The following is a 23,208-nucleotide window of genomic DNA, read 5'->3' as shown; positions in this document are numbered from 1 at the left end:
TCGACTTTAATAATTACATTCCCATTGATGTCCATTTCTCTTTTATTTCTGTGGTAATTTCTGCGCGAACGAGACAGTGACAGCCTGACAGCTTCTCCTTTGATTCTGCCCGAGTAATGACGTGTTGTGTATAGAAACACAGAAGGCTTGCACGGACAAACCGTCAGTTTGAGACAACAAGGCAATTCTATCTTTGGAGTAAGGGGGGAGTTTGCGTATTAGCTACAGGAAGAATGTTAAGTACACCTCTTCACGGTGACCCCACCCGACCAGTCCCCCAAAATGAAATAATCCGCTTGGATTTACCGCTGTAACATGTATAAAGGGTTTCGCAGTCTCGCAAACAATAACAAACGTGAGAATCCATTGCAGTGCCGTCAGACTCTCAAAAACTGTGAAAAACCGTGAGTTTCACAGGTAAATCTGGAGGCTTGACATTCATGACAATCACTTTTTATATCATTTATTGAAATATAGAACATCTGAATTTACATATTGTATATTTTTGAAAAAAAAACTAAAAAAGGGGTATGGGGTTACATGTAATTGTACCTTTATAACAGATGTTTCACAACACTTTTCCTTTCCACTCCATCTCACCATTCAAAACATTGGTATTTCGGAAACTGTTTTGTGATGTTAAATAAAAGTTTCAGGGAAAAAAAGACAAAAAAAAAGTGCAACAGTTTAACGTGCCTGTGGAGTACATCACAGTCAAACACATTATAAACAAAGGCAGTGATACAGCTAGACATAATGTTTAGGCAGTATTTTAAAAGACTATATAAGAAATACATATGTACAAATTGATGTATAACATCATGATATATTCATCTAATGTCCTTCATTAGGTAAAATATTTATCTATACAGGTTTATTCCACATTTTAGACTCATAGGCCTCATTCTAATGTTAAGAGGACACTTGGCCTCTTTGATTTCATACATAATTCTTGAGAAGGGACATCTGGGAAGGGAACCCATTTAAACCCATATTCCTTCATACAGAACATAAACTTGGTATACAGAAACTTTGCAAAATGTAGCATTCTCGTATAAATTGTTTAGCCATGTCCATAAAAATATTTACATAAAAAAAAATGATCTTTGTACAAAACAGCAGTTTCACATGACCATTTATTTGGGTATATTGTTTTATACCTAACATAGCTTGTGAAACTCAGACTACCATACACCAAAACATTTCTTTTTTTCTAGGTAATCAGATACTCTGATTGGTCCCTTTACAACTTATTTTTGGACTTCAGAGCTACTTAATAAGAGCTATTTTGTTGACATAAATATGAGTCGTACATCTTTCGAGATGCAGAATAAACAAAGTTTTAGGTCGTCTTATTGGACTGCAAGGTGGTAGAAAGTCAGTGGTCTCCTTTATGTGTTATTGCTTAAAGTTTTAATTGGGTATTTATGATTTCATAACTTGTAGTTCTACAATTGTAGCTTTTGCCCAATCACTAGATATTCACCATAAAAAATATATACTTAATATGGTAGTCATTTCTTTTTTAAATGACCTCTCCACACCTTTAGCTGCTGACGACATTATACCACAAACAAAACACTTAATAAATTCACTGTTGTGCTTTACCAGGTACTGCTATTCATGAAACTGATGACTATTGTACTAATGAAAATTTGCAATATACCTCTAAAATCTACAAAAACAGAAAAGCTACCACAAGCTCTGTGACATGAGAAAACTCTCTAGATAAGATTCAGTCTGCTTCCTAAATTCTATCCATACATTGTTAGTGGGTTGGCTGTTTTAAAGCAGACTTTGTACCTTTTTGCATCACTCCAAGGACCACCTCATTGTCCAGCACAACCTTAGTGGTTTTAAAGACAAAAGACATGATATACATTTTTTGTTGAACACAAGTGATAATATATCCCGTTGATGTTTCTTGATGTGTTTCTATCTAAACAAATGCCCATAAAACATGGAAAGTCTTTTTTGGCAGTGTTCCCCTTCATCTTTGAAGCATTCCCTGTAGAAAGCAACATACTAGAGTACCAGAGAAAGAAGCCCACAATACATGCGTGAGCTTGATATGTTTCATAAATTCATATTGTCTTGTTGGGATTCCCTTTCTTTTCTGCTTGAACTCTGCTTTTCAAAATACTGTACCACCTCTCTTTTGCATTCTCATCAATGCAGCGAAGTGGTTATCATTATGACTATTATTATAGTTACTTGTGTTTTTGGTCAAAAAAAATAAGTCCTCTGAATTGTTATTTGGCAAATCCTTTTCAGATATGGAATTAATCTGAGATTACAAGAAACTGTCCTCAGCCAGGTCAGATGAATCCATCCCCATATCTTCCATCATCTCAATGTCCTCAATCGTTTCATCCTCCCGCTTGATGAATGTGGAACTGCTGGAACCTGTCTCAATGGCACTTTCTTCAGACGTCTGGGAGCTGAAAGACACATTGTTTTCAAAATGTAATGGATGTGCTTTTGTAAAGACTGTGGTGCTAAGAAGAAACCTTAATTATTTGCCTTTTAAATAACAGTGGCTTTCAGTTGTGCAACAGCAGAAAGCTATCAAAAGCAACCAACATGGCCTTGCTGATTTTACTTAAAAGCACCCTGTTGTGTCTTCATAATGTAGACATTAATAGACAATACTATCTTATTTTCTAGTCTCTTAAATGGTTATCATCTACTTGTTCTCTACAGTACATATTCTTAAGAAGAGTGGTTACCTGTGCCGGTTCCTCTTGCTGTACTCATCGTCTGAGATAGGGTCCAGGTCTGGCAGCGGGATGATGTAGCCGCTGTCAGAGCTAAGTCTCTGCTCGTCGAACCCACTCTCCCTGTCCTTAAGCTTATCTTCATTTTTGTACGTGACACCGATGTAAGCGTCTTCAGTTTCCGCTTTCATTCGGGTAACAGCAGGGTGGTCGCTCTTCAGGAAGTCACGGTTCACCTTTTCATAGCTCTGCAGACACAGTTCAAATTAATAACCTAGCAGACAGACCAGGCTCCCTTCCATAGCAATAACTGTTTCCCTTTGGTAGATACAGTTAGATACATTTGTCAAGTCATGAACCATTCTTAAAGGTTGCTGGGACTAAGGATTTTAAGGGATACATGCGAAACCAAGATTTGCTAGATCTCAATTTTAGAAATCTCCATTTCTAAAAGCATGGATGGTATAAACTCCCATACAATAACCTGACATTCAAAATGTCCCCCAATCACCGTGTATCCAGTTAAAAATCTTTATTAAGACACTCATTACACTAATAAAAAAAGTATTAAAACCTACAAATGTAATAAAAAGTAAGTGCAAAATAGTTATGGAAGTGCAGAAATGTACAGTACAGGCAAGCTACTCTACTGCGAAGAACTTTGTGATATGCATCTGGATGGTCTGTTTTTGGATTGAAAACTTTGTCTGTGTTTTCTAAAAAATCCCAATTCGGCTTTATATCCGAATGCTGCTCCATAGCATGCTACAGCGTCAAAAGCATAGCACGCACGCTTACGCCATCTGCCTTTGTTTCAGGCAGAGCATCCTGGTCGCCAAGGTGACACAGCTGAGAATTCTTCCTCTGACATCCACTCTGATTTTGTCAGAGTTTCAGTTTCGGTTGTATTTTCATTATCACTCTCCTCCTCAACTACAGAAACCCTAGCTTTCTTGAAGCAATGTTGCATTGCTTGCTGTCTGACTGAGTTCCATGCATACTTTAGCAAGCGCACAGCATCTAACAGACATTTTATTTACACACTGAATTTTACTCACTTTTTTCTTTCCAGCCATGCTTGCTGTTGCAGTCAGTGCTGTTTTTTCAAACTGTACACTCGAGACTGCATACAGGGATTAAATAGCCAAGGTACAGTGCACAGGCTAGAGTCCTGCATGGGGTCGGGTACCCGCAGCTGACCCGCAAAAGCGAGTCTGGTTTGGGCCGGAATGTGAATATTTTCGCGGTTTGCAGTTCGGGTCAAAAAAATAATAATTTCGGGTCTGAATTTGAATCACCAAAAACGTTTTCTGTCCTTTCAGCGTACTTGTCTGTAACCCTTTCCCAAATAACTCATTTAAATATTAAGTGTAACAGTATTTCCTGCACCAAAGCAGGAGGCGATTAAGGAGGAGCTGACTAAGCGGTGTTCGCTTGTTTGATACGTCGCAAGATCTTTTTGTCAGGTTTGCTTGGCGATATTAAAAATGTTTGTGAACGAAGTGAAACAAAAGATAGCGCAGGGTTTATATCATGTGGTGGAGGTAAATCACAAGTGTGGAATTCTTTTGGAATGATAGCAAATGAAAATAATGAACACGTTACTAGATTCGTTGTTTTTAAAACATTAAAAAAGTCATTACGTGTTTGTGAATGACAGCCACAAAACTGGTACATCATTACAGCTTATTAGAGATACTTTCGTGTCCACATCCTTCAAAGTTGACCACCGTCCTTTCCTTATCTGACTGGCATTAAAGGAATTGAAAGGTAACAAAGGAATGTTTATATATATATATATATATATATATATATATATATATATATATATATATATATATATATATATATATATATCCAGACCACTAGAGAAAGCTACCATGCTGTATAGCCTATTGTGTAAACTCAGTCCATGGAGAATGGTAGAGATATCTGTGTGTGAATATGAGAGTATGAAAGTCAGTTGACGTAGGCAGTAGGACAAACAGTTGTTGGTTTGGGTCGGGTTGCAGGTCTTATTAAAGCGGGTTGGGTCGGGTCGTGGGTAAGAAGACGGTGTTGCAGCGAGTTGCGGGTTCGGTCCTGTAGTAGTGGGTCCAGGATTGGAAGCGGGTAGGCGCAGGCCTCTAGCATGGGCAATTACTCAGTTATGAGGGGCAAACAGCTGATTGATCTATCTGTCAAGCTTTCACTACAGTTAAGTGCTGCCTTTTTATTGAAATCTATGTGAATGGCAAGGTAACAAAGTGAAAAGAGTTGATTTGTGGATTAGTAAGAGTGATTATTACAGTATAAAAGCAGCGTGTTTTATTTAAATCTATGTGAATGGCACATAACGAGATCCATACACCTGAGTTTGCCTGAAATATATGGTGTGCTTAACATGGTATAAACAATGTCTTTGTTGTTGAAATCAATGGGAATTGCAAATGGTATTTCTCCGATATAAACGGCTGCCCGCAATAATCGTGGATGGTGTAAGTGGTAGATATTCAAGCCTAAAATTGTATTTCCTGTGCATGTTTTAAAACATGTTTAGTAGAATAAAAAGTACTGAACAGTGGGAGAGTTTGGGTAATCATGTTAAAATTGTACACATTATGGATATTTATTCTTGCATTTGGTATGTATTCTACTAGTAATGGTAATGAAGCATAACTGGATGGTAACAGACATACCTTCTTGTATTCCACAGGTAACAAAGACGCCACAGTGTCACTCAGGCTGCAGAAGGAGGGTCTCTTTTCTGGTTCGCTGCTCCAGCACCTCATCATCATCTCATACCTACAAATAAATGGCAGATAAAAAATGAGCTTACTGTCAATTTTTCAGTAAACATTGAAAAGTACTGCCAATGTAATGTTAATGATGCTTGCTTACACTTCGTTGTTTGCATGTTCAGGTCTTGCCATTCTGTAGCCGCTCTTGATTTTGTTGTAAAAGCTGGAGTCCACCACCATTCCAGGATATGGGGTTCCACCTTAAAAAAAGAAAAAGCTGAAATATTAATATTGCACATTATCTTTAAAACTCTTCACCCATTTCACATTATTCTATACATGTACCATATGTTACCCCTATAAATATCAGCACTTAAGGATACAATATACCTTTGCAAAGTAATAAAATATTTTAACAAGAAAATATATTTGATTTAATCTCGTGACAAGGTATAATCAAGTATCCATGTCTCCAATTGTTCAGATGTTTCCAGATGTTCAGCATACCTAGTGAAAAGATTTCCCACAGCAAGATGCCATAAGACCAGACATCGCTCAGCGTTGTGTACATATTGTCGAAAATGCTTTCAGGTGCCATCCACTTCACCGGGAGGAAAGTCTGCAATTAGAAAAACAAGGACTTCAATTAAACATCAGAATGTATACAAACTCTTTGACTGCTGCCATTGAGTGAATAATAGTAAAGAATCAGTATGAATGACTTAGTGATGATACTGCACTATGTATTATCACAGGATACTTACACTGCCTTTAGAAACGTAGTTATTGTCATGCATGATGTCTCTAGCTAACCCAAAATCACAGATTTTCACAATCTTTCCTTGAGACAGCAGGACATTTCTTGCAGCCAAATCACGATGAACACACTAAAAACAAAAGGAAAGTACATTTCTGTTAGTGTTACATGAAGATTTGAGACTTTGTTATGTAAATGTACAGTATTGATTGCTTTTAATAGCTTATTAATTTCCCTAAACATGCACAGACCATAAAAATTTTGCCAAATTAACTTTTGAAGCATATGAATAATTTCTTGCAACACAAGAACACAATTACTTTGTAACAGCAGGGTAAATAAAATGTGGCAGAACTAGTACAGGCTATATAAAGTGCTTTTGTAAACATGTAATTATAGCTACATTGATGCTGACTGGCATCTCCTTCAGAGCAACACAATTTCCATCCATATCAAATTATAAACCTTGATTTATTGCATGTATGTGATGCTGTCCTTGTAATACAATCCTTGAGATAATCTTTCCACGCGACACAGTCTACAGTTTACAGCACCGTGCCACTGCTTGTATTGAAGGCCTGCAAAGTTACCTTCCCCTTGTATAACCACAGAGGTCCTATCAAATAAGCCTCAATTTCACTCATAACCAATACAGAAAATTACTTTTTGTCCCTAGAAATAACCATCACTGTCACAGTGGAAGAAGCAGTTATAGAATTGTGCTGCACCCCCACTTCCAATAACTTTACATGATACTTACGTTTTTGGAAGCCAAGAACTCCATGCCTCTCGCCACCTGGTATGTAAAGCTCAACAGGTCCATTACAGTGAGACCTTCACTGCTGTCATCTGACAGCAAATTGTTTACTTCAGTATCTGAGTAATTAAGGAACAAAATGTACATAAATATATATATTTAGTTAAAAATAGTTATAAATAGAAATATGACCTCATCTTGTTAGAGTACATAGTGTAGTGTTCGGTCATCTAGTGTGTAATTATGTTGCTAGCTAACATTTAAAGATATTTCCATGGTAGAATGATAGACAATGTGTATCATTTACAGTCGAGTAAAATGACTACTGAATGCTGACAAATCAGAAAAGTAGCATTTATGGTCAACCAAGAATATTCTGTAGTCTTGAACTAACTGCAGACGTACCAGTTAGTGATTTCTGCTTATGTGAAGGTGGGTGATCATAATTTGATCTTTGGAAGTCAGAATACTTTGAATCATCCTTCATCTCCAGCATTGGCACGTACTGTGTTGTATCAGCTTGCTTCATGTCCATGTAGTCTCCTTTGTTTTCAAAAGACAAGATCACATAGCTGCAGAATGACAGGAAAACAAATGAATACTGATGTTAGAGAGGATAAAGAGTAGCAACACATTAAGTTTATCTATTTATTTATTTATTTTTTTTACCTCCTAGTGCTTTCATCTGCAGGGTTGATGCCAAATATATCGAGATCCTTCTTCACTTTCTCTGGGTGTCGATTTAAGAAGTTTTCACGGTTCTTATGCAGATAGTTAACCAGGTCTCCATAAAAGCAGTATTCAGTAATTATGTAAATAGGACCTGCAGCATAATTATAATCAATAATGACAAATTAAATGAAATGGTACACATTGTACTGAGTCCAAGATGATAGAGAAATATATTCAGCCAAAGGAAATATAAACCTTATTAAAAAGTCACAAATGTTCCATTGCAATGAATATTTTTTTATGAATATGTTTTATGGAAACTTTAGAAAATATGCATAAATATAAAAAAGCAATACATTATAGTTGCTTCAGATTTTGAATATAGTTTAACATACCTGATTTAGTGCATGCTCCCAGCAAGTTGACAATGTTTAGATGGGGCCCCAGGTGAGTCATTATCTTTAGTTCAGACATGAGGGCTTGCTTCTCACTGGATCTTGCTGTGGCTGTGATTGCAACCAACAAGAATCAATACTGTCAGTATGTTAATGTTTTATTATAAAAACTGCTAACCATAACCTAAAATGATATACTGTCACCGGGGTAACTCTGAATAAAGCTAGAAAATACTGTATATAGAGAGGTAAGAATAATAAAAAAATGTATTTAACAAAGACTCATGTCCATTAGAAGATGTATATATATGGAGTGAGAGAGAGAGAGAGAGAGAGGCAGCAGTCCCTTTTCTAACTTACAATTTTTATTTCATGAAAAGAAAAAAATATATATTTTAATAAAAAGCTCAAATACTCACGCTTCAGCATTTTTACAGCAACTTTCATCACTGGCTGTGAACGGCTCAACCCATATACGGTTCCTTCTACCACTTTGCCAAAAGCACCAGACCCAAGGATTCGGCCTAAAGAAGATTAAAGAAAAAAATTCACACGTATATTGGTGTTTGAGGTCAGTTAGCTAAAGGAGGAAAGGTGGTAAGTGATCGTGTTTGTTTGATTTTCACCAGGCTCTGACACTCGGCTGGAGTTTTAGCACATTGAGGTGTGACCTCAGACATGATCTCATCAGACAGCACTTCCATCCCTTTAGGGGTGAGGCACACACTTTTTGTAGGCAGATTTTAAACCTGCCTAAAAGAAGATAACCCTTGTTGTCACCCACTAACAAAACATGCCACCCACTAACACTGAATGCTTACCGAGCACAAGTCCATCACGAGGAAACTCCCATCTAGAGTCGTAGGGCAGCTGCATGGGATCCACGTAGATGTATTCATGGCCGTCGGGGCTGATGGACTCAATCACCCTCCATCTAATCTCATATCTGGGTTTCTAAGAAAAAAATAAATCAAAACGTGGTTTGAGACATCAGTCTGGGCTACACAATGCAATACCTGAAAAAAGAAATAACTATGAGCAACGTTCTGTACCTGTTTCCAGATAATGACGAGCACTATCAGTGAGATGATGACAATGACCAGCAGGACCAGCACTGCAGCAGCCACTGTTAACTCAGAGCGTAAAGCTGCTGAAGAAAAAAAACGAATCAACGGCTGGTTTAAAAAAATACTCCACACATAAATAGTCCTGTGGGAGTCATTTTATAGGTTCACCTTGTGGGTTCAGGTGTGGACAGACCTATGATAAACTAATTAGAGGCCACATTCGTCTGAAAGCTCTTTCGTACCTAAGTGCAATGTATACTTGCGGTCCCTGCCCACATGCTAATACAGGGAAGCATAAGGCAAAAAGGTATGAACAACAAAGGAATAGATGCAACAAATGGTGCTGTTTACTTTGTAGGAAGTCAGGTGACAGTAAATTAAACATAAATAAAAACCTTTGTCAAAACACAACTGAGACTACAGATTATCTACTCATCATGTTAGCACTTTTATAAATTTCACAAAACACAAAATGAAAGTCTTCCTCAGACTTTAGTGCACTTATTGACCACTAAAAGACAGAAAAACGCTTACCATGCGACACGAGTTTCACTTCTCGGGCCACTGCAGCAAGCTCATTCTTAGCTAGACACTTCACTGCCAAAGTATCCTCTAGCCTGGCAAATATCACTTCGCTTTCAATCTTGTTCTCTTCATCTAGATGGGTCTCAACAGTGATATCGCTTGAATTTACGGGCAGTGGAGTCCACTGTGATGAATCATTAGCACATCTGGAAGGGAAATGAAAGGTACTGTATTAGACACCTTATCACCAGAATTACTGAAGACCAAGCAAGGGAAATTATAACAGCAGCACGCAATTAAGTTGTGTATTCTGAGACGTAAAAAAAAAACACAATTTGTCAGTGCTGAAGAAAGGATAAATTACTTACTGTTTGATGTTCTTGCAAATGAACCATTCAACTTGAGGCGTAGGTGACCCATCAGCTATGCACACCACTGACTGTCCACTGTTGGAACCATGGTGAACATCCATCAGATCCACTATGGCTGCTGGAACTGCAAAAATAAATTGATATACATGAAATACAGAAACGATAGTATAACAATGACTGCCAATAAGTTCTAATAGCTGAAACACATTTAGTCACACAAAGACCTTACCTTTCACTTGCAAGGAAAATGAGTAACTAACACTCTCGTTTCCATTCTGGACTAAAATGGTGTAGTTGCCGCTGTCCTCCTCTTTTGCACGAATGAGCGTCAGGGTACTCTGATATCTGTGAATTAAAAGAACAGTGAACTTTCTTTAATTGAAGGGCTTTGTAATCCACCCACCAAACAAGCTGGAATTGAAGGGCTTTGTAATCCACCCACCAAACAAGCTGGAAACAGTTGATTTCAATGAATACCCCTAAACACAAAATCCAATCCAATTTACCACAACAAAGCAGATATGTGTGTCATCTAACTGAATGCAAAGCATAGAAAATTGGAAGCATTAACAGTAAACCATAAAAATCTGAAGATAAAAAGTAATATTACATAATGTTTTTTTTTTTTTTTTTTTCAGCAATTACAATTTTTATAATATAAAGGATAGTTTACTTTTCATTCTTTTTTCATTTTTCTTGATGTGTTCTCCTGCTTTGACTCTACTATTAGGCAATGTGACTGATCATATTGTTCACTGGTAATGATCAAAAAAGAATACTTCTTTACCTGGTTTCACTGATTTCTGTCTTGGTGCTGGTCATTTCTGTGTTGTCTTCCTTCAGTACAACACTGTCCTTAAACCAAGTCACTTTAGGATCAGGGTAAGCTTTGATGTTCATTTTAAATTCCTTTACTTCATGTAAGTCTGCATATTCAGTTTTGGGAAACTTAGGGTCCAAAGTGATAAATCCTTTCTCTTTAAAAAACAAGAAATACAAGAATAGAAATTAGTAATTGCATGCATATACTCCCTATTAATCACATATCTACTATATATTTACATTTTAATTATTTGAAATAAAATGTCAAGCTAACTCAATTTTGCAACTAACAGTTGGACAAATACCCGATTGTGGTTGCACAAAGTCCTAACTTTAGGATTACTTGCATGTTTAAAAGCAGTTACATTATTAATATCATAGACGGGCTTTTTAAAGTTCAATTTACCGTGAACTGTGATGGTGACCTTCTTGACTTGTATCTCATCACTCATCACATGGGTAATGGAGCACTCATAGAGCCCACTGTCCTTCACAGAGGCCTGTGGGATACTCAGAGTGTACCGTATTTCAACATCCTTCTTGTTTTCCTTTACAGTCTTCAGTCCTCTGTTAGCCTATATAAAAAGGACAGCAGGTCAAATGAGCAATAAGTTAAGACCGATCTAACATGACTTTTTGATCAACTCATGCATAATCCTTACATTTATAATTGTATGTTGCAGCTGTTCTGAAAGGAACTTTAGTAAATTTATTCGTAATATTTGATGGCATATTTTCTTACCAGTTTCCCAGGGTACTTCCAGTGGTCCTCAAGCATCTCACTCCCTCTGGCTACACAGGTAATGATGATAGGTTCCCCTTCGATAACAACTGTTTTTGGAGCCTCCAACTTAACGTGAAGTTCAGAGGTTTCTGACGAGGAAATAGATGGATGGAATTATGTCAGTTTTTCAGGCAGACATTAATTTCAATCCATGAAAATCAGTTCTAAATGTTCCCTCAAGCAATAAACTTTAAATCTGTCATTCAATGTTAGGCGCATACCTCTCCAGCCATGCACTATATATTCTTCACTCATGACTTCCACGCCATTAATGATGGTTTCACATACATAGGTCCCTTCAGGAAAGACCCCAATGAAGCCCCTTTTGCTGTCGTACAGGCTGGACATTGTCAAACCTGTGTCTGCATTGGTCAGGGTAACATTTAAATATGGGTCAGTTACACGGCAAGGGATTTCCATGTCCTCATAGGTTGCAGGAACGTGTTGACTAAATTGTTTTAGAGGGGGAATAAAAGGAGATGCTGGATCTGTAATGAAAAGTAAATGTATGTTAGACTCACACTTTAGTCTTTAGAAACTAAATGTTAATAAGGGAAATTATAAGCTAAAAAGTGGTGTTAAAACAATTATGGTTGCACTACAGTTTGGGATTCTTTGTTTTACATCTCTGGTTTATAGCTGAAATAGATCATAGAACATGTAATCACTTGTTTATTTCTACGCAAGTATATTTTTAGGATGAAAAATGTTTATGGACACTGAAATTCTTGTACATAAATTAAAAGGAGTCAAAATGATGTACAAACTGCAAAACAGAACAAGAAGCATAAAACACACTCTGAGTTTCCGTGAAAAAACTTAAACGAACTACAGAACCGATAAACCATAACCTGAATTGTCTATGGTGAAATTTCAGCAGACGTGGCACTCTAAGTGCCAAGGAAAGTTTGAATTGCTGTGGCTCTTGTATTATTATGTCCAATTCCACCCATAACTTTCCCCTAAAATGGTCCTCATTATTTAACATACCTGGAACATAAATGTAAATGGAACTCTTGTCCTGGTTAGTGTCCTCTGTGTTATTCACTGCTGAGTAATAACAGGAGTAGTATCCTGTATTGGAAGCTGATGCATTCTGTACGGTAAGAGACGTCACAAAGAGTCCACTGTTGTCTTCTTCCTCCTCAAGAATGGCCTGACTCTCTTCGACAGGGGTATCCCAGGCTACCTCGCTCTCTCCAGAGCAACTCAGTTTGAATGAGGATAGAGGCTGCACAATGAGTTCCTCTTTATGGGGAGAGATTACTGGCAAAGCTTGCTGGCGCAGAGGTAAATGAGGGCCTGGATTAAATTAAAAAAACAGATAGACAAGCTGATTGAGATGAATTCTGTCAAGGGATATATAACACTAATATAAAACTAGATTAGTGTTAAATCACTGCACATAATTGTGTGCTTTAAAGAAGTATGATCCAATGTTCTTACCTTTCACCCGTAAAGAAAAGGTAAAACTAGTTTGCTTATTTTCATTCTCAACCTTAATAGTATAGTTTCCAATGGCCTCCTCTTTTGCATGAATCAGTCTCAGAGTACTTTGATACCTGTGATTTAAAAGTACAGTATACATCAGCACCTAAAATAAATTAAAATGAGCACCCAGATCTGAAGACTTCATCTAGTCAGTGTATAATATATTGTCTGTGTCATACAAGCATTATAAATGATATGCTGCTATTGTTATTTACAAGTTATATGTTTTTTCTGCTTTACCTGATTCCACTTATATGGGTTGTCACTGCATAGTCTCCATTGACCGCAACATTGTCCCTAAACCAAGTCACCTTTGGTGCTGGGTAAGCGTCAATGTTCACAGTGAGTTCCTTGTCATCATATAAGTTTGCATATTCTATTTGGCCAAACGTGGGAACCAAAGTTATAAATCCTTTCTCTATGGAAGGGAAGAAAACAACAAATATATAATTTCAAATTGTCTGCATGGACTACTTCAGGAATCAATACTATAAGGTAAATGACACAAAAACTCAGCAGCTTAATTTATAAATACAGCATTAGTGTTCAACATACCATAAACAGTAATGTTCTTCGTTCTCACTATTGTCTCGTCCTGCATTTGTGTTACAGAACATTTGTAATCCCCAGTGTCTTTCACAGAGGCTCGAGGAATACTCAGCGTGTACCGCACCTCACCATCTTGCATATTCTTCACATCCTGCACTCCTCTGCCAGCCTATTCAGAAAAACTCATTATTTACGAATCATCGCTAATAGGTCAAGATCATGATGATGTTAACAATGAGAGTGATCTATTACCATATAAATGTAACTATTTGGGCTATTTCCTTACCTGTTTCCCAGGGTACTGCCAGTCCTGCTGGAACATGTGGTCCCCACTGACTATGCAAGTTAAAGAGATATGCTCTCCTTCCTTCAGCACTGCCTGATGTACCTCTAGTTCAACATGGAGTTTGGAAAGCTCTGAAAGGACTAACATTAGACAGAATTGTTTTCAGGTGAAATTTTAACCTATGTAGGACACACAACTACAAAAGCACTTAATTAGGCATGTTTTTAATAATATTCTAAATTAACCATACATTTCTGTTTAGACAACTAAACTATTCTAAATGTTTTTGTTAAAAGAAACAGAATCCCCAAGAGTGTCTTTTTGTACACAGCATTTAACCCAAATCCAGCATTTATTACTGAAACCAAGGCTTTGTGTCACATTATTAATTTGAGCCTAGCCCAGCGGGGAAAGTTTTAGTGGTTTCCTCCCATTTTTAAAGAAATATTCCTTTATGTGACTTACCGGTAGTCAATTGAGCATACATTTAAATGGCAAGCTGTGAATCTCTGTAACGAAGAACTAGAAGAGCAACATTTATTGTTAATTCGGATGCATACCTTTTTCGTCGTGGACTATATATTCTTCACTTTGAGTTTTCACTCCATTGACAGTGGTTTTACAAATGTAGGTTCCAGGAGGGAAGATCCCGATGAAGCCTCTTTTGTTGTCATACTGGCTGTCCACCTCAATGCCTGTATCTGCATTGGCGAGGGTTACATGTGTCCGCGGATCAGATACACGGCACGGAATTTCCATACCAAAGGGACTTGGAAGAACATGTTTACTGAGTGGATCTTCTTGGACAAGGAAAGCCACTGCTGGATCTATTAAAAACAAAGAAAAGTTACTGTTAATGCATACTTCAATTTAAAACAATCTGGAAAAACATTGGTTTCGGTTTTATTACCATATTTAAAAAATATATATATGATTCAATGGTTTGGAGCTTGATGTGCAAAGCTTAATGAACATGTACTTTCAACCAGCTTTTGTTGGTGATGTTAACAACATACCTGGAACAAAAATGTACACTGAGCTCCCATCCACCTCCTCGCTGTTATTATCTAATGGTGCATACGTGCAGGTGTAGAATCCAGTATGTGAAGCAGAGGCATTCTGTACATGCAGAGATGTGATGAAGTGTCCAGTGTTCACAAGTTCTTCTACCAGAGTGACATCTTTCAGTGAGACAGGGGCGTCCCAGCTCAGCTCGCTTTCTCCAGAGCAGCTCAGATTGATTGAAGAGTGGGGCTGCACAATGAGTTCATCTTTATCAGGGTAAATGACAGGCATCAGCTGTTCACAGTCAACTGCCTGGGGACCTGAAAAAATATATTGTAATAATATAATAATAATAATAATTATTATTTCGTCTATTCTGACTACGATTATAAATAAAGTATTATATTTTATATATATATATATATATATATATATATATATATATATATATATATATATATATATATATATATGCTAATCTCGAGACAAAAGTTATATAACATGTTTTTTATCTATAAAAAAGACTTATGCTCTATTATTTTTTCAATACTTGTAAAAAATAGATATTGGCTTATCATGTATCTTATTTAGATTGTATATTGTTACAGTTTTGTAATGTTGGACAGTATGTTGATTATAACAAAATTCCTAAAAATGTAAAATGTTAATTTGATTTTGTACATGTACCAGTAAATATGACTCATTATTTACTGACAGCTTGTGTGTGCTGTGTCCTTTGGGATTCACCAGAATTGACATTGATGTTAAGAGTGAACTATTGAGCACACAATGCTCCCAACAAGACCTCTATTTCTCAGTTCTAATAAAAAAATATGCTATTTTGTTAACGCTTGTTTACCTGTAGAGATCTCAATCAAGAGACATCCCAGAATCAGGAATGTCTTCAAGAAGACAGCCATGCTGGCGTGATCTTGCTGCAGAACCTGAATAAATAGGATAATATTCATTTAAAAAAAGTTTTGTTTGACAAAAAAAAAATATATATATATATATACATAAATAAAGCCACATTTACTAATTTAAAACCCGCCACAGTGTCCACAGTTCTAGAACATCCTCAAAAGCATCTTTAACCTAACCAGCATCGTGAAACAATCCGAAGTACAACATTTGCAAAAAACTGTGTTTCATGAGCACCATCATAACTCCATTCGCTCTTGAGAGACTACTTTAAATCACCAGTGATCTGGAGTAATCTTGACATGTTCGTGGAGGTTGCAATGCACTGTGGGAATGTAAAGACAGAACACGGATAGGGCTGTTATTGAGAGGATAGTTGCTTTGAATCATCAGCAACACCGCAGACTTGTTGCAATAAACGTTTGCATAAGCTAAATCCTGCCATTTGTTGCGAATCTCTTTGCCTCACGGCGGACCAGTGTTCGAAGCTTTTACTTTCATTGCAATTTCTTCCCATAATATATCCTTGTTTATTTCTACTTCATTAATTAATAGTTCTACCTCATTTGGTGTCTCTCTCTCTCTCTCTCTCTCTCTCTCTCTCTCTCTCTCTCTCTCTCTCTCTCTCTCTATATATATATATATATATATATATATATGGTTTTTTTCACTTATTTTGCATGCATTTTCAACCAGCTGTATATCTTCCATTTGATTTACAAGAAATCTATCATAAGTGTTTTCAACAGAGCCCCAAAGGCTAGCGATGCACGTGAACGTGCTGCACTTTCACGTGGGGCACTAAAGCATAGTTCCTTTGCAAGGAGCGTATGTCGGGCTTACTCTGTGTGTGATTACGTCACCTATCAGCCCTGCTGCTACCTTCCTCAGTGAACGCTACAATATTATAAAAACATACTTTGTGATAATTAAAAACATCCAACAGTAACTGCCTCAGTCCTACAGCAAACACTATGGAAGCTATATGAGCAATCTCCGTATCTGCACCGCTTTCAAACTACAGTAACCTACAAGAAAGTCAGCTCCTTCTGTATCAACATCAGTGATTTTCTTTAATTAATTGGGTGTCACTAAAAATGGGGTTGGAGCTAACGGGGTAAAAATCAGATTCCAATACATTTAAAATGACCCAAGGCAGTCAGCTGAAGGAGTAACTTCATATGATCACACGAGATAAGGGAAAGATACTTCAGACCCTTTTACTTACTGATAGGCACCTAGATGACTAAGTTCAAGGCACCGATATTAAAATATTGTAATGTATATTCAAATGCTAAACTAATGAGTTTTCAAAAACTTAATAATTTTGCCAGTTTATAATTCCATGAAGACACTAAAATGCCTCCATAATTTGTTCAGACAGAACTGATGACTAATCTAGAACTTGTAGCCACATTGACCAAACATTAATCAACAACCACAGGACTGAACCTAACCAATGACCATTAGTAGGGACCACCAAGATGTGATCAAGTTGCAGCTTTTTTTTTTTTTTTTTTTTTTTACATAACTGGGATGGATTTACCAGTGAGCAGGAGGATGATGGGAAATGTAGTTCTGAGAGGTCCATGCAGGTACATGGGAAGCCATCTTGAGGCAGGGAATGCAATTTAAAGTTTTAAAAAGTGGTCAAAATGTAAATAAATAAATAAAGCAACACATGGGAACATGTAACAATAACATAAAAAGGTCCTCATGTGTCCTTCGGGCTGGAAAAAATGCCGTGGGTAAAACCATTTCGCAACATTGATCACAAGAGGGCGCCAGAATACAACATTCTTTCCTGGCTACATCTCTAAAAAGGCATCAAGTTACCGCAGTTAAAAAAAAGTTCGTAGAGGGATCAAAACATCAAATGCTCCACCAGAAACATGTTTTTTTCGTTTCTGTGATACGTGGCAAACAATACAAAGCAGGCGAAAGCTGATTTTTTTAATGTATTTTATTTTCTTTCCTGTTTCAGGTAAACGATATTAAAATCCCATGTGCAATGTTGATGTTGTGATTGTTTGGATAACATATGTGTACATAAATAACTGAGCTATAATGTATGCAACACACCAAACCAATCTCAGAAGTAAATTTAAATATTCAAATTCAGACAAATCGGAAAATGAGACCAGCCATCTGCGAACTCGGTGGACACGAGTTGTATTATGCTCCCAGAAAGCTTGCTTTTTCAGAGAAACACAGGCTTGCTTAAACTGTAATGAAATCCAGACACAAGAAGAACATTACTAGCGGTTATGAATTCGCACGATTTCCATACGGGATACATTAAACTAAAACCAACATGTACAAAATATATACTCAACGACATTTGATACGGCTTATGAAATCTTCCTATATAGATAAAAAAAAAAAAAAAAAAAAACGACTTAATTCATGTTGTCAAAATGCTCACAAGCCAATACTGTAGTGCTCTTCTAAGCTTCAATCCACACTCTTGTGAGTAGTATCAGACAGACATTAGCACTGGATTTAATCAGTCTGCAGCCGGACTCCTCTGATGTCCAGACCCCTGGATTTCATCAGGCGTGTAGAGCAAGACGCCAGTAAGAGCGCTTGCTAAACAGCACTGATATGATTGTTACGTGAAAAAAGGTAAATGATGCGTCCACCCAACCCCCAGCAACATTGATTGAATTGTGGGGTTTCAAATATCAAACTGAGCCATGCGCCGGTATCAGCCTTAAACAACACTTTGGAAGCAACCGATTTCAACGCTGACTACAAATACATGTATTGAACCCGGTAAGTAATAGAAACAACCGGGATATTTTAAGCAATAGCATTAAGTGAACAGCGCTTTCCACAAAGTGAACAAAGGAATACATCCTACAATCACAGAGGTATTGGATTACCGAAAACTGTATACTGTACCTTCTCAGACATGCTAAATATTGTTGCGTCTAATTAAATTACCGTTGACTAGTGTAAAGAAGGCGCATGTGGAGTCACATTTTGTTATTATCATTAGGCTATTATTATTTTCTTAGCAGACGTTTGTTAAGCAATTCACTCAGCTGAGTCCAAAGAGACTAATTAAATTTGTCAAATCCCGGGGTGTTGATGCGTTTAGGGTATTTCATATAGTTCCTGGGCTGACGACCTTCCCATGGGAACAGTGTCACAGGGTTTGGGAGATTCACTTGAAGGTGACAAACGGTCAATCAGTTGTGTAAACAGGTTTGTAGGCTAAGCATCCTTATAATAGTCCCTATAGTTAACAATGTAGGTAGTAATACCCGGCGTTTTTGGCTTTCTTCGGTTCTCGAGTAGACTAAAACAATTTTGCAGATATGTTTCTTGAGATCCTTGCTCGCTTCTGTGTGATGTTTGACACTTCAAAAAACTGCCGAGCCCAAATTGTTTCAGCTCGCAAAGAATATATTATACGTGATATGTAATCCCACACGGAATAATCCTTTTACATGGGAATATGCCGTTTGAAAAGCGCAGGGGAGTGAAGACAGTAGAAAAAAGTAGGGTACTAGTAACGAAAGATAGAGACACTAGCCTATAAAGCATTTAAAGCAGGAATAATGTAATTCCGAAATAGAGAAATTAATTAGAAGATGCGGCTAATATTATACATGTTCGTGATATTATAAGAGTAAACAGGAAAAACGCAGATGCGGTACTCTCATCTAAAGCGGGTTTCGTTTTTACAAAAAAAAAAAAAAAAAAAAAACTTCTTCCAGTGTTTTGCATATTATACTTATATTGTCACAGTCCTTTGCAAGTCAGAACTGCTCGAAGCCCGTTTCTATCCTGGTTGTCTCAGAAAGGACCTCAATTCCATTAAGAAAAGAAAAATCCCATATGCAGGAATGTGCGCGCCTCCACACCAGTTCCAAATGTGTTTGTCATTAGAGCATCTCCCCAAAGAAACTGCAAAACTTCGTGCCATCTCCCACTGTGATAACGTTTATTCGGGTCTTATTATCCATCATTGTCCATAGCATCCTCCGAAAACGTGAAGCTGAAAGTGCAGTCGCTTGGGACTTTCAGAACTGTAGCCTGTAATCCAGAGTAGGCTATACAGAATTTGAAATTTTAAATAATTTTGGTGATTTTGATTAACTTTCCAGAAAATCTCCAAATGACAGTCATTTTTTTAAAAGTATATCGTTGAATTCCCTTCAATATCAAGATGTATTAGTTGATTAATTGATAAACTTCAGTCAGCCTCCTATATTGTTCCCGCAAATCGTAATCCCATACATAGTAAAATGCTGTGCTGTGTCTAGCAAACTGCAGAGTGTCATTTGGAATGACAAAGCCTGTGTTGAAGTTATAGGCTATTATATATATAATTTCTACCAACCAATTTCTAACGTTGCAAAACTGAAAAAGAAAAAAAAAAACTGACTATACTAAGTTAATGATCTTACTGTTGTTTTCCATAAAAAGTCTGAACTGCACTGTAATTTTAAGTTTGCCTTTTTGTTATAACATCAATGGGTTCAACCAAGCTGATTATGTTAATAACGTTAACCATGAAGCACACAATATATACCTCCATGAACATTAAGGTGCTTTAAAATACATAGGCAAGCCAACCAGTTTTAAATAACTAAACATTATGCAATACCATACCTTTAGAATCCCTGTTTCTTCTTAATTTTTCCTTTTTAAGAGAAAAGTTTGAATTAGTTAAAATTGATCTAGATGCTTCATTCGTTTTTGTTTTTTACTCGATGTATGTTTCTAGTCTTCTTACAATGATAATCCGCAAAGCAAGAACATTCTATGGGGTAAGGAGAAGCATATGTCCCGTTGTTTCCACTTCCACTGCTAGGCTTGGTAATGGGGTTTCAACCAGCGCGACTTGTAATTGATTCAATGTAACAGTCCATCCTTCCAAAAACTAATCATCTGCCTTAAAGTAAATAACTATCAGGAAATGAAGACCCTCTGGTCCTTTTCAAAATAAGAGTCGGTTTTGCCCAGCGAGTTAATGGAGTCAGGTTTCCTTACAGGCTTAAACTTCTTTCTTAGAAAGGTGGCACATAATATTATCACAGAAAAAAAGGATTGCCATATGTGTTTTTTGTTTTTTTTTTCGTTAACTCTTACCAGGTTTTTATTTTTTTTCTAAGACGATAACTCTTCAATTGAACAAAGACTTTAAATAATTATATAGTTAGTGTTTATATGTTTATAAAAGGTATTTTGTGGAAGTTTTACTGTAGAAATTAAAGAAACAACAAAAAAAATGCATATATATTTAAATTTAAATTACATACATTGTTATATAAGTTTATATTCCAGTAGCATGCGGGAAATGCATGTACAATACAAATAATAATAGAAGCTTAACAAATTAACCAAAAAAACAAACAAACAAACAAACAAAAAGCATAATGCATCATCTTGCATACAAAACGTGTCGTGGGTGTATTTAAAGACAAATTTGTATTTTGTTTTTATGTTCTGTGTGTGTGTGTGTGTGTGTGTGTGTGTGTGTGTGTGTGTGTGTGTGTGTGTGTGTGTGTGTGTGTGTGTGTGTGTGTGTTTATTTGGGCTATGTGTTGGAGGAGCAGAAAAGTCATTACTACTTACATTTGTTAGACTAGTACCTATATTTCTTGAGAGGGGGCGCTCTAATACCAGGGAAAAGAATAAACGCACTTTCCAAAGCTTAATTTATTCTGAACAGCTAAAACAAGCACATCTTAAAAGTAACCTATAATACATTTTAAAGACTTTCAGTTGCTTCGGGTTTAGAAGATGCATTGGGGAATTTGCTAAAATCGGTATAGAAAATATGTTATGTTTGCAGAAGGATTCCAAGCCTCATATAAACCGACAAAAAGCTGTGAAGAATCGAGGAGTGGGAAGTTTTAGAGGTGGAGGAGGGGGTAATTAGTTCATGCATGTTAGTGTTAAAGCTGTAATGAATGCTCGTACATTTGCCCTGAATGAAGCCCCCCAAGCATAATCTGAAGGGTCCCTGCCCCCTGCCCCTTTGCGCGGGTTGTTCGCATTGCCTGTAGCTCTTTGCCTGCTGCGAGGTAATATATCTTTCTTCAGCTTTCTGACTCCACATCCTGACTATTGCTTCCACATGTTCTTCCAGGAAATCATTGGAGGCCAATATGAAGAGTTCCTTGTTCTAGATATAACTAACACAGGATACCGTATTACTAGTACACCCTCTTGTAGGTCTCCAGACAGATATGTACGTGTTTAAAAGATTCACAACTTTAACATAAACAAAATACTCCAACAGTAGTGTGGACAAAATAATTTTAAAAGTCTGCAGTAATTATGTCAATATCGTGCGTAATGCTCTGTCAAAAAACTGTGTGCACATCACAACTAAAACGTATTGTTTTAGGATTGGGCAAAGAATAAAAAGCGTTTGGTGCGAAGGAATGGGAATTTGTTTCAGACACGTTGCAACGTTTGTCTGTATAAGCTGGGTTGATTTGAATAATCAGTCTCACTATGAAAAGTAGGCTGGTAAGAGTAAATTCTATAGACCTAGGTAAAACAGTGTTTTAAAACAGTGAGCAAAAAGTTAACTTTCTCTTGAACGCTCTGCTGTGTTTTTTTAATACGCACCCTCTCCAGCCCAAATTACAAGCTCTCATCTTGCACATGTCTCTTATGACCACTGGTAAAATGTTTAGTAAGTGTGCAGGTCAAAATGTCTACAACTAACCTTTTGAGCAATATCACACACATGGTACGTCAAGTTCATGTGCACTGATGTCTAGCTGTTTGGTTAAAAAACAACATAGTTTGACTAATTTCAGACCGTTTTTTAAAACGCCCATTTCGATCAATTGAATCAAGTTCCTAGTTTACAAAAACCCTTACAACTAATTTAAGGGTTAGAAGTTCTTTCTCTTTTCAGTCTTTAAAGTTTTATGAATTGTGCCCACTGTTTATAAATTTGATCAAACAATTTACATAAACGTCTATCTTCAAACAAGTTGTGTATTGTGCAAACCCATAGACGGTACTCTATATAATATATTATATATATATATATATATATATATATATATATATATATATATATATATATATATATATATATATATATATATATATATAATTTTATTTTTTAATGAAATCGTGGGGTTTGGAACAGGTACAAACATAGAAATATGCAGTCCCACGGAGCCACCGAAATAAGGTAACCCAGTCTTGTAGTAATTTCCTTTTGAGTATAAAACAACCACTCTTTATAGCAAAACTTTTACTTTTATGGTCGGTGAGAGTAAAGTCCACCGCACCGCCCCAGCGCCGCATCGTATTTATAATAGACAAAAAAAATTGCACTTCAAGATAATGACCCACTTTTGACTCTCTTGTCCCAGCCTTTGAGTTA

General features: G+C 36.7%; 1 protein-coding gene across 2 annotated transcripts; it reads right to left on the bottom strand.

Annotated features, from left to right (window-relative positions):
• Positions 1–447: 447 nt before the first annotated feature.
• On the bottom strand, positions 448–20,728 carry LOC121298148 (platelet-derived growth factor receptor alpha-like). 2 transcript variants are annotated; one of them, XM_041225022.1, is made up of 29 exons: positions 20,463–20,728; positions 15,778–15,862; positions 14,930–15,238; positions 14,474–14,740; positions 13,914–14,053; positions 13,634–13,796; positions 13,319–13,496; positions 13,034–13,149; positions 12,578–12,889; positions 11,809–12,075; positions 11,546–11,676; positions 11,210–11,378; positions 10,769–10,958; positions 10,211–10,326; positions 9,979–10,105; positions 9,620–9,816; positions 9,071–9,168; positions 8,840–8,972; positions 8,438–8,542; positions 8,019–8,129; positions 7,621–7,774; positions 7,357–7,523; positions 6,955–7,070; positions 6,202–6,324; positions 5,945–6,056; positions 5,598–5,697; positions 5,396–5,501; positions 2,730–2,965; positions 448–2,441 (listed from the first exon to the last, which is right to left on the bottom strand). In XM_041225022.1, the coding sequence occupies exons 2-29, from the start codon at positions 15,836–15,838 to the stop codon at positions 2,294–2,296; spliced, it is 4,452 nt and encodes a 1,483-aa protein (XP_041080956.1). In that variant the 5' UTR covers positions 15,839–15,862; positions 20,463–20,728; the 3' UTR covers positions 448–2,293. The 2 variants fall into 2 exon arrangements, with proteins under 2 accessions (XP_041080956.1, XP_041080968.1); XM_041225034.1 differs by having other exon boundaries at positions 9,071–9,165.
• Positions 20,729–23,208: the final 2,480 nt, after the last annotated feature.

Source organism: Polyodon spathula, chromosome 2 (genome assembly GCF_017654505.1).
Source record: "Polyodon spathula isolate WHYD16114869_AA chromosome 2, ASM1765450v1, whole genome shotgun sequence".
NCBI lineage: Eukaryota > Metazoa > Chordata > Actinopteri > Acipenseriformes > Polyodontidae > Polyodon > Polyodon spathula.
This window is presented reverse-complemented; position numbering and strand designations above follow the sequence as displayed.

Coding starts and splice junctions, on each gene's coding strand:
- LOC121298148 (XM_041225022.1), bottom strand. CDS start 15,838: ATGGCTGTCTTCTTGAAGACATTCCTGATTCTGGGATGTCTCTTGATT. Junction 15,239..15,777: donor CTTGATTGAGATCTCTACAG/GTAAACAAGCGT, acceptor ATATTTTTTCAG/GTCCCCAGGCAGTTGACTGT. Junction 7,775..8,018: donor GGGAGCATGCACTAAATCAG/GTATGTTAAACT, acceptor ATTATGCTGCAG/GTCCTATTTACATAATTACT.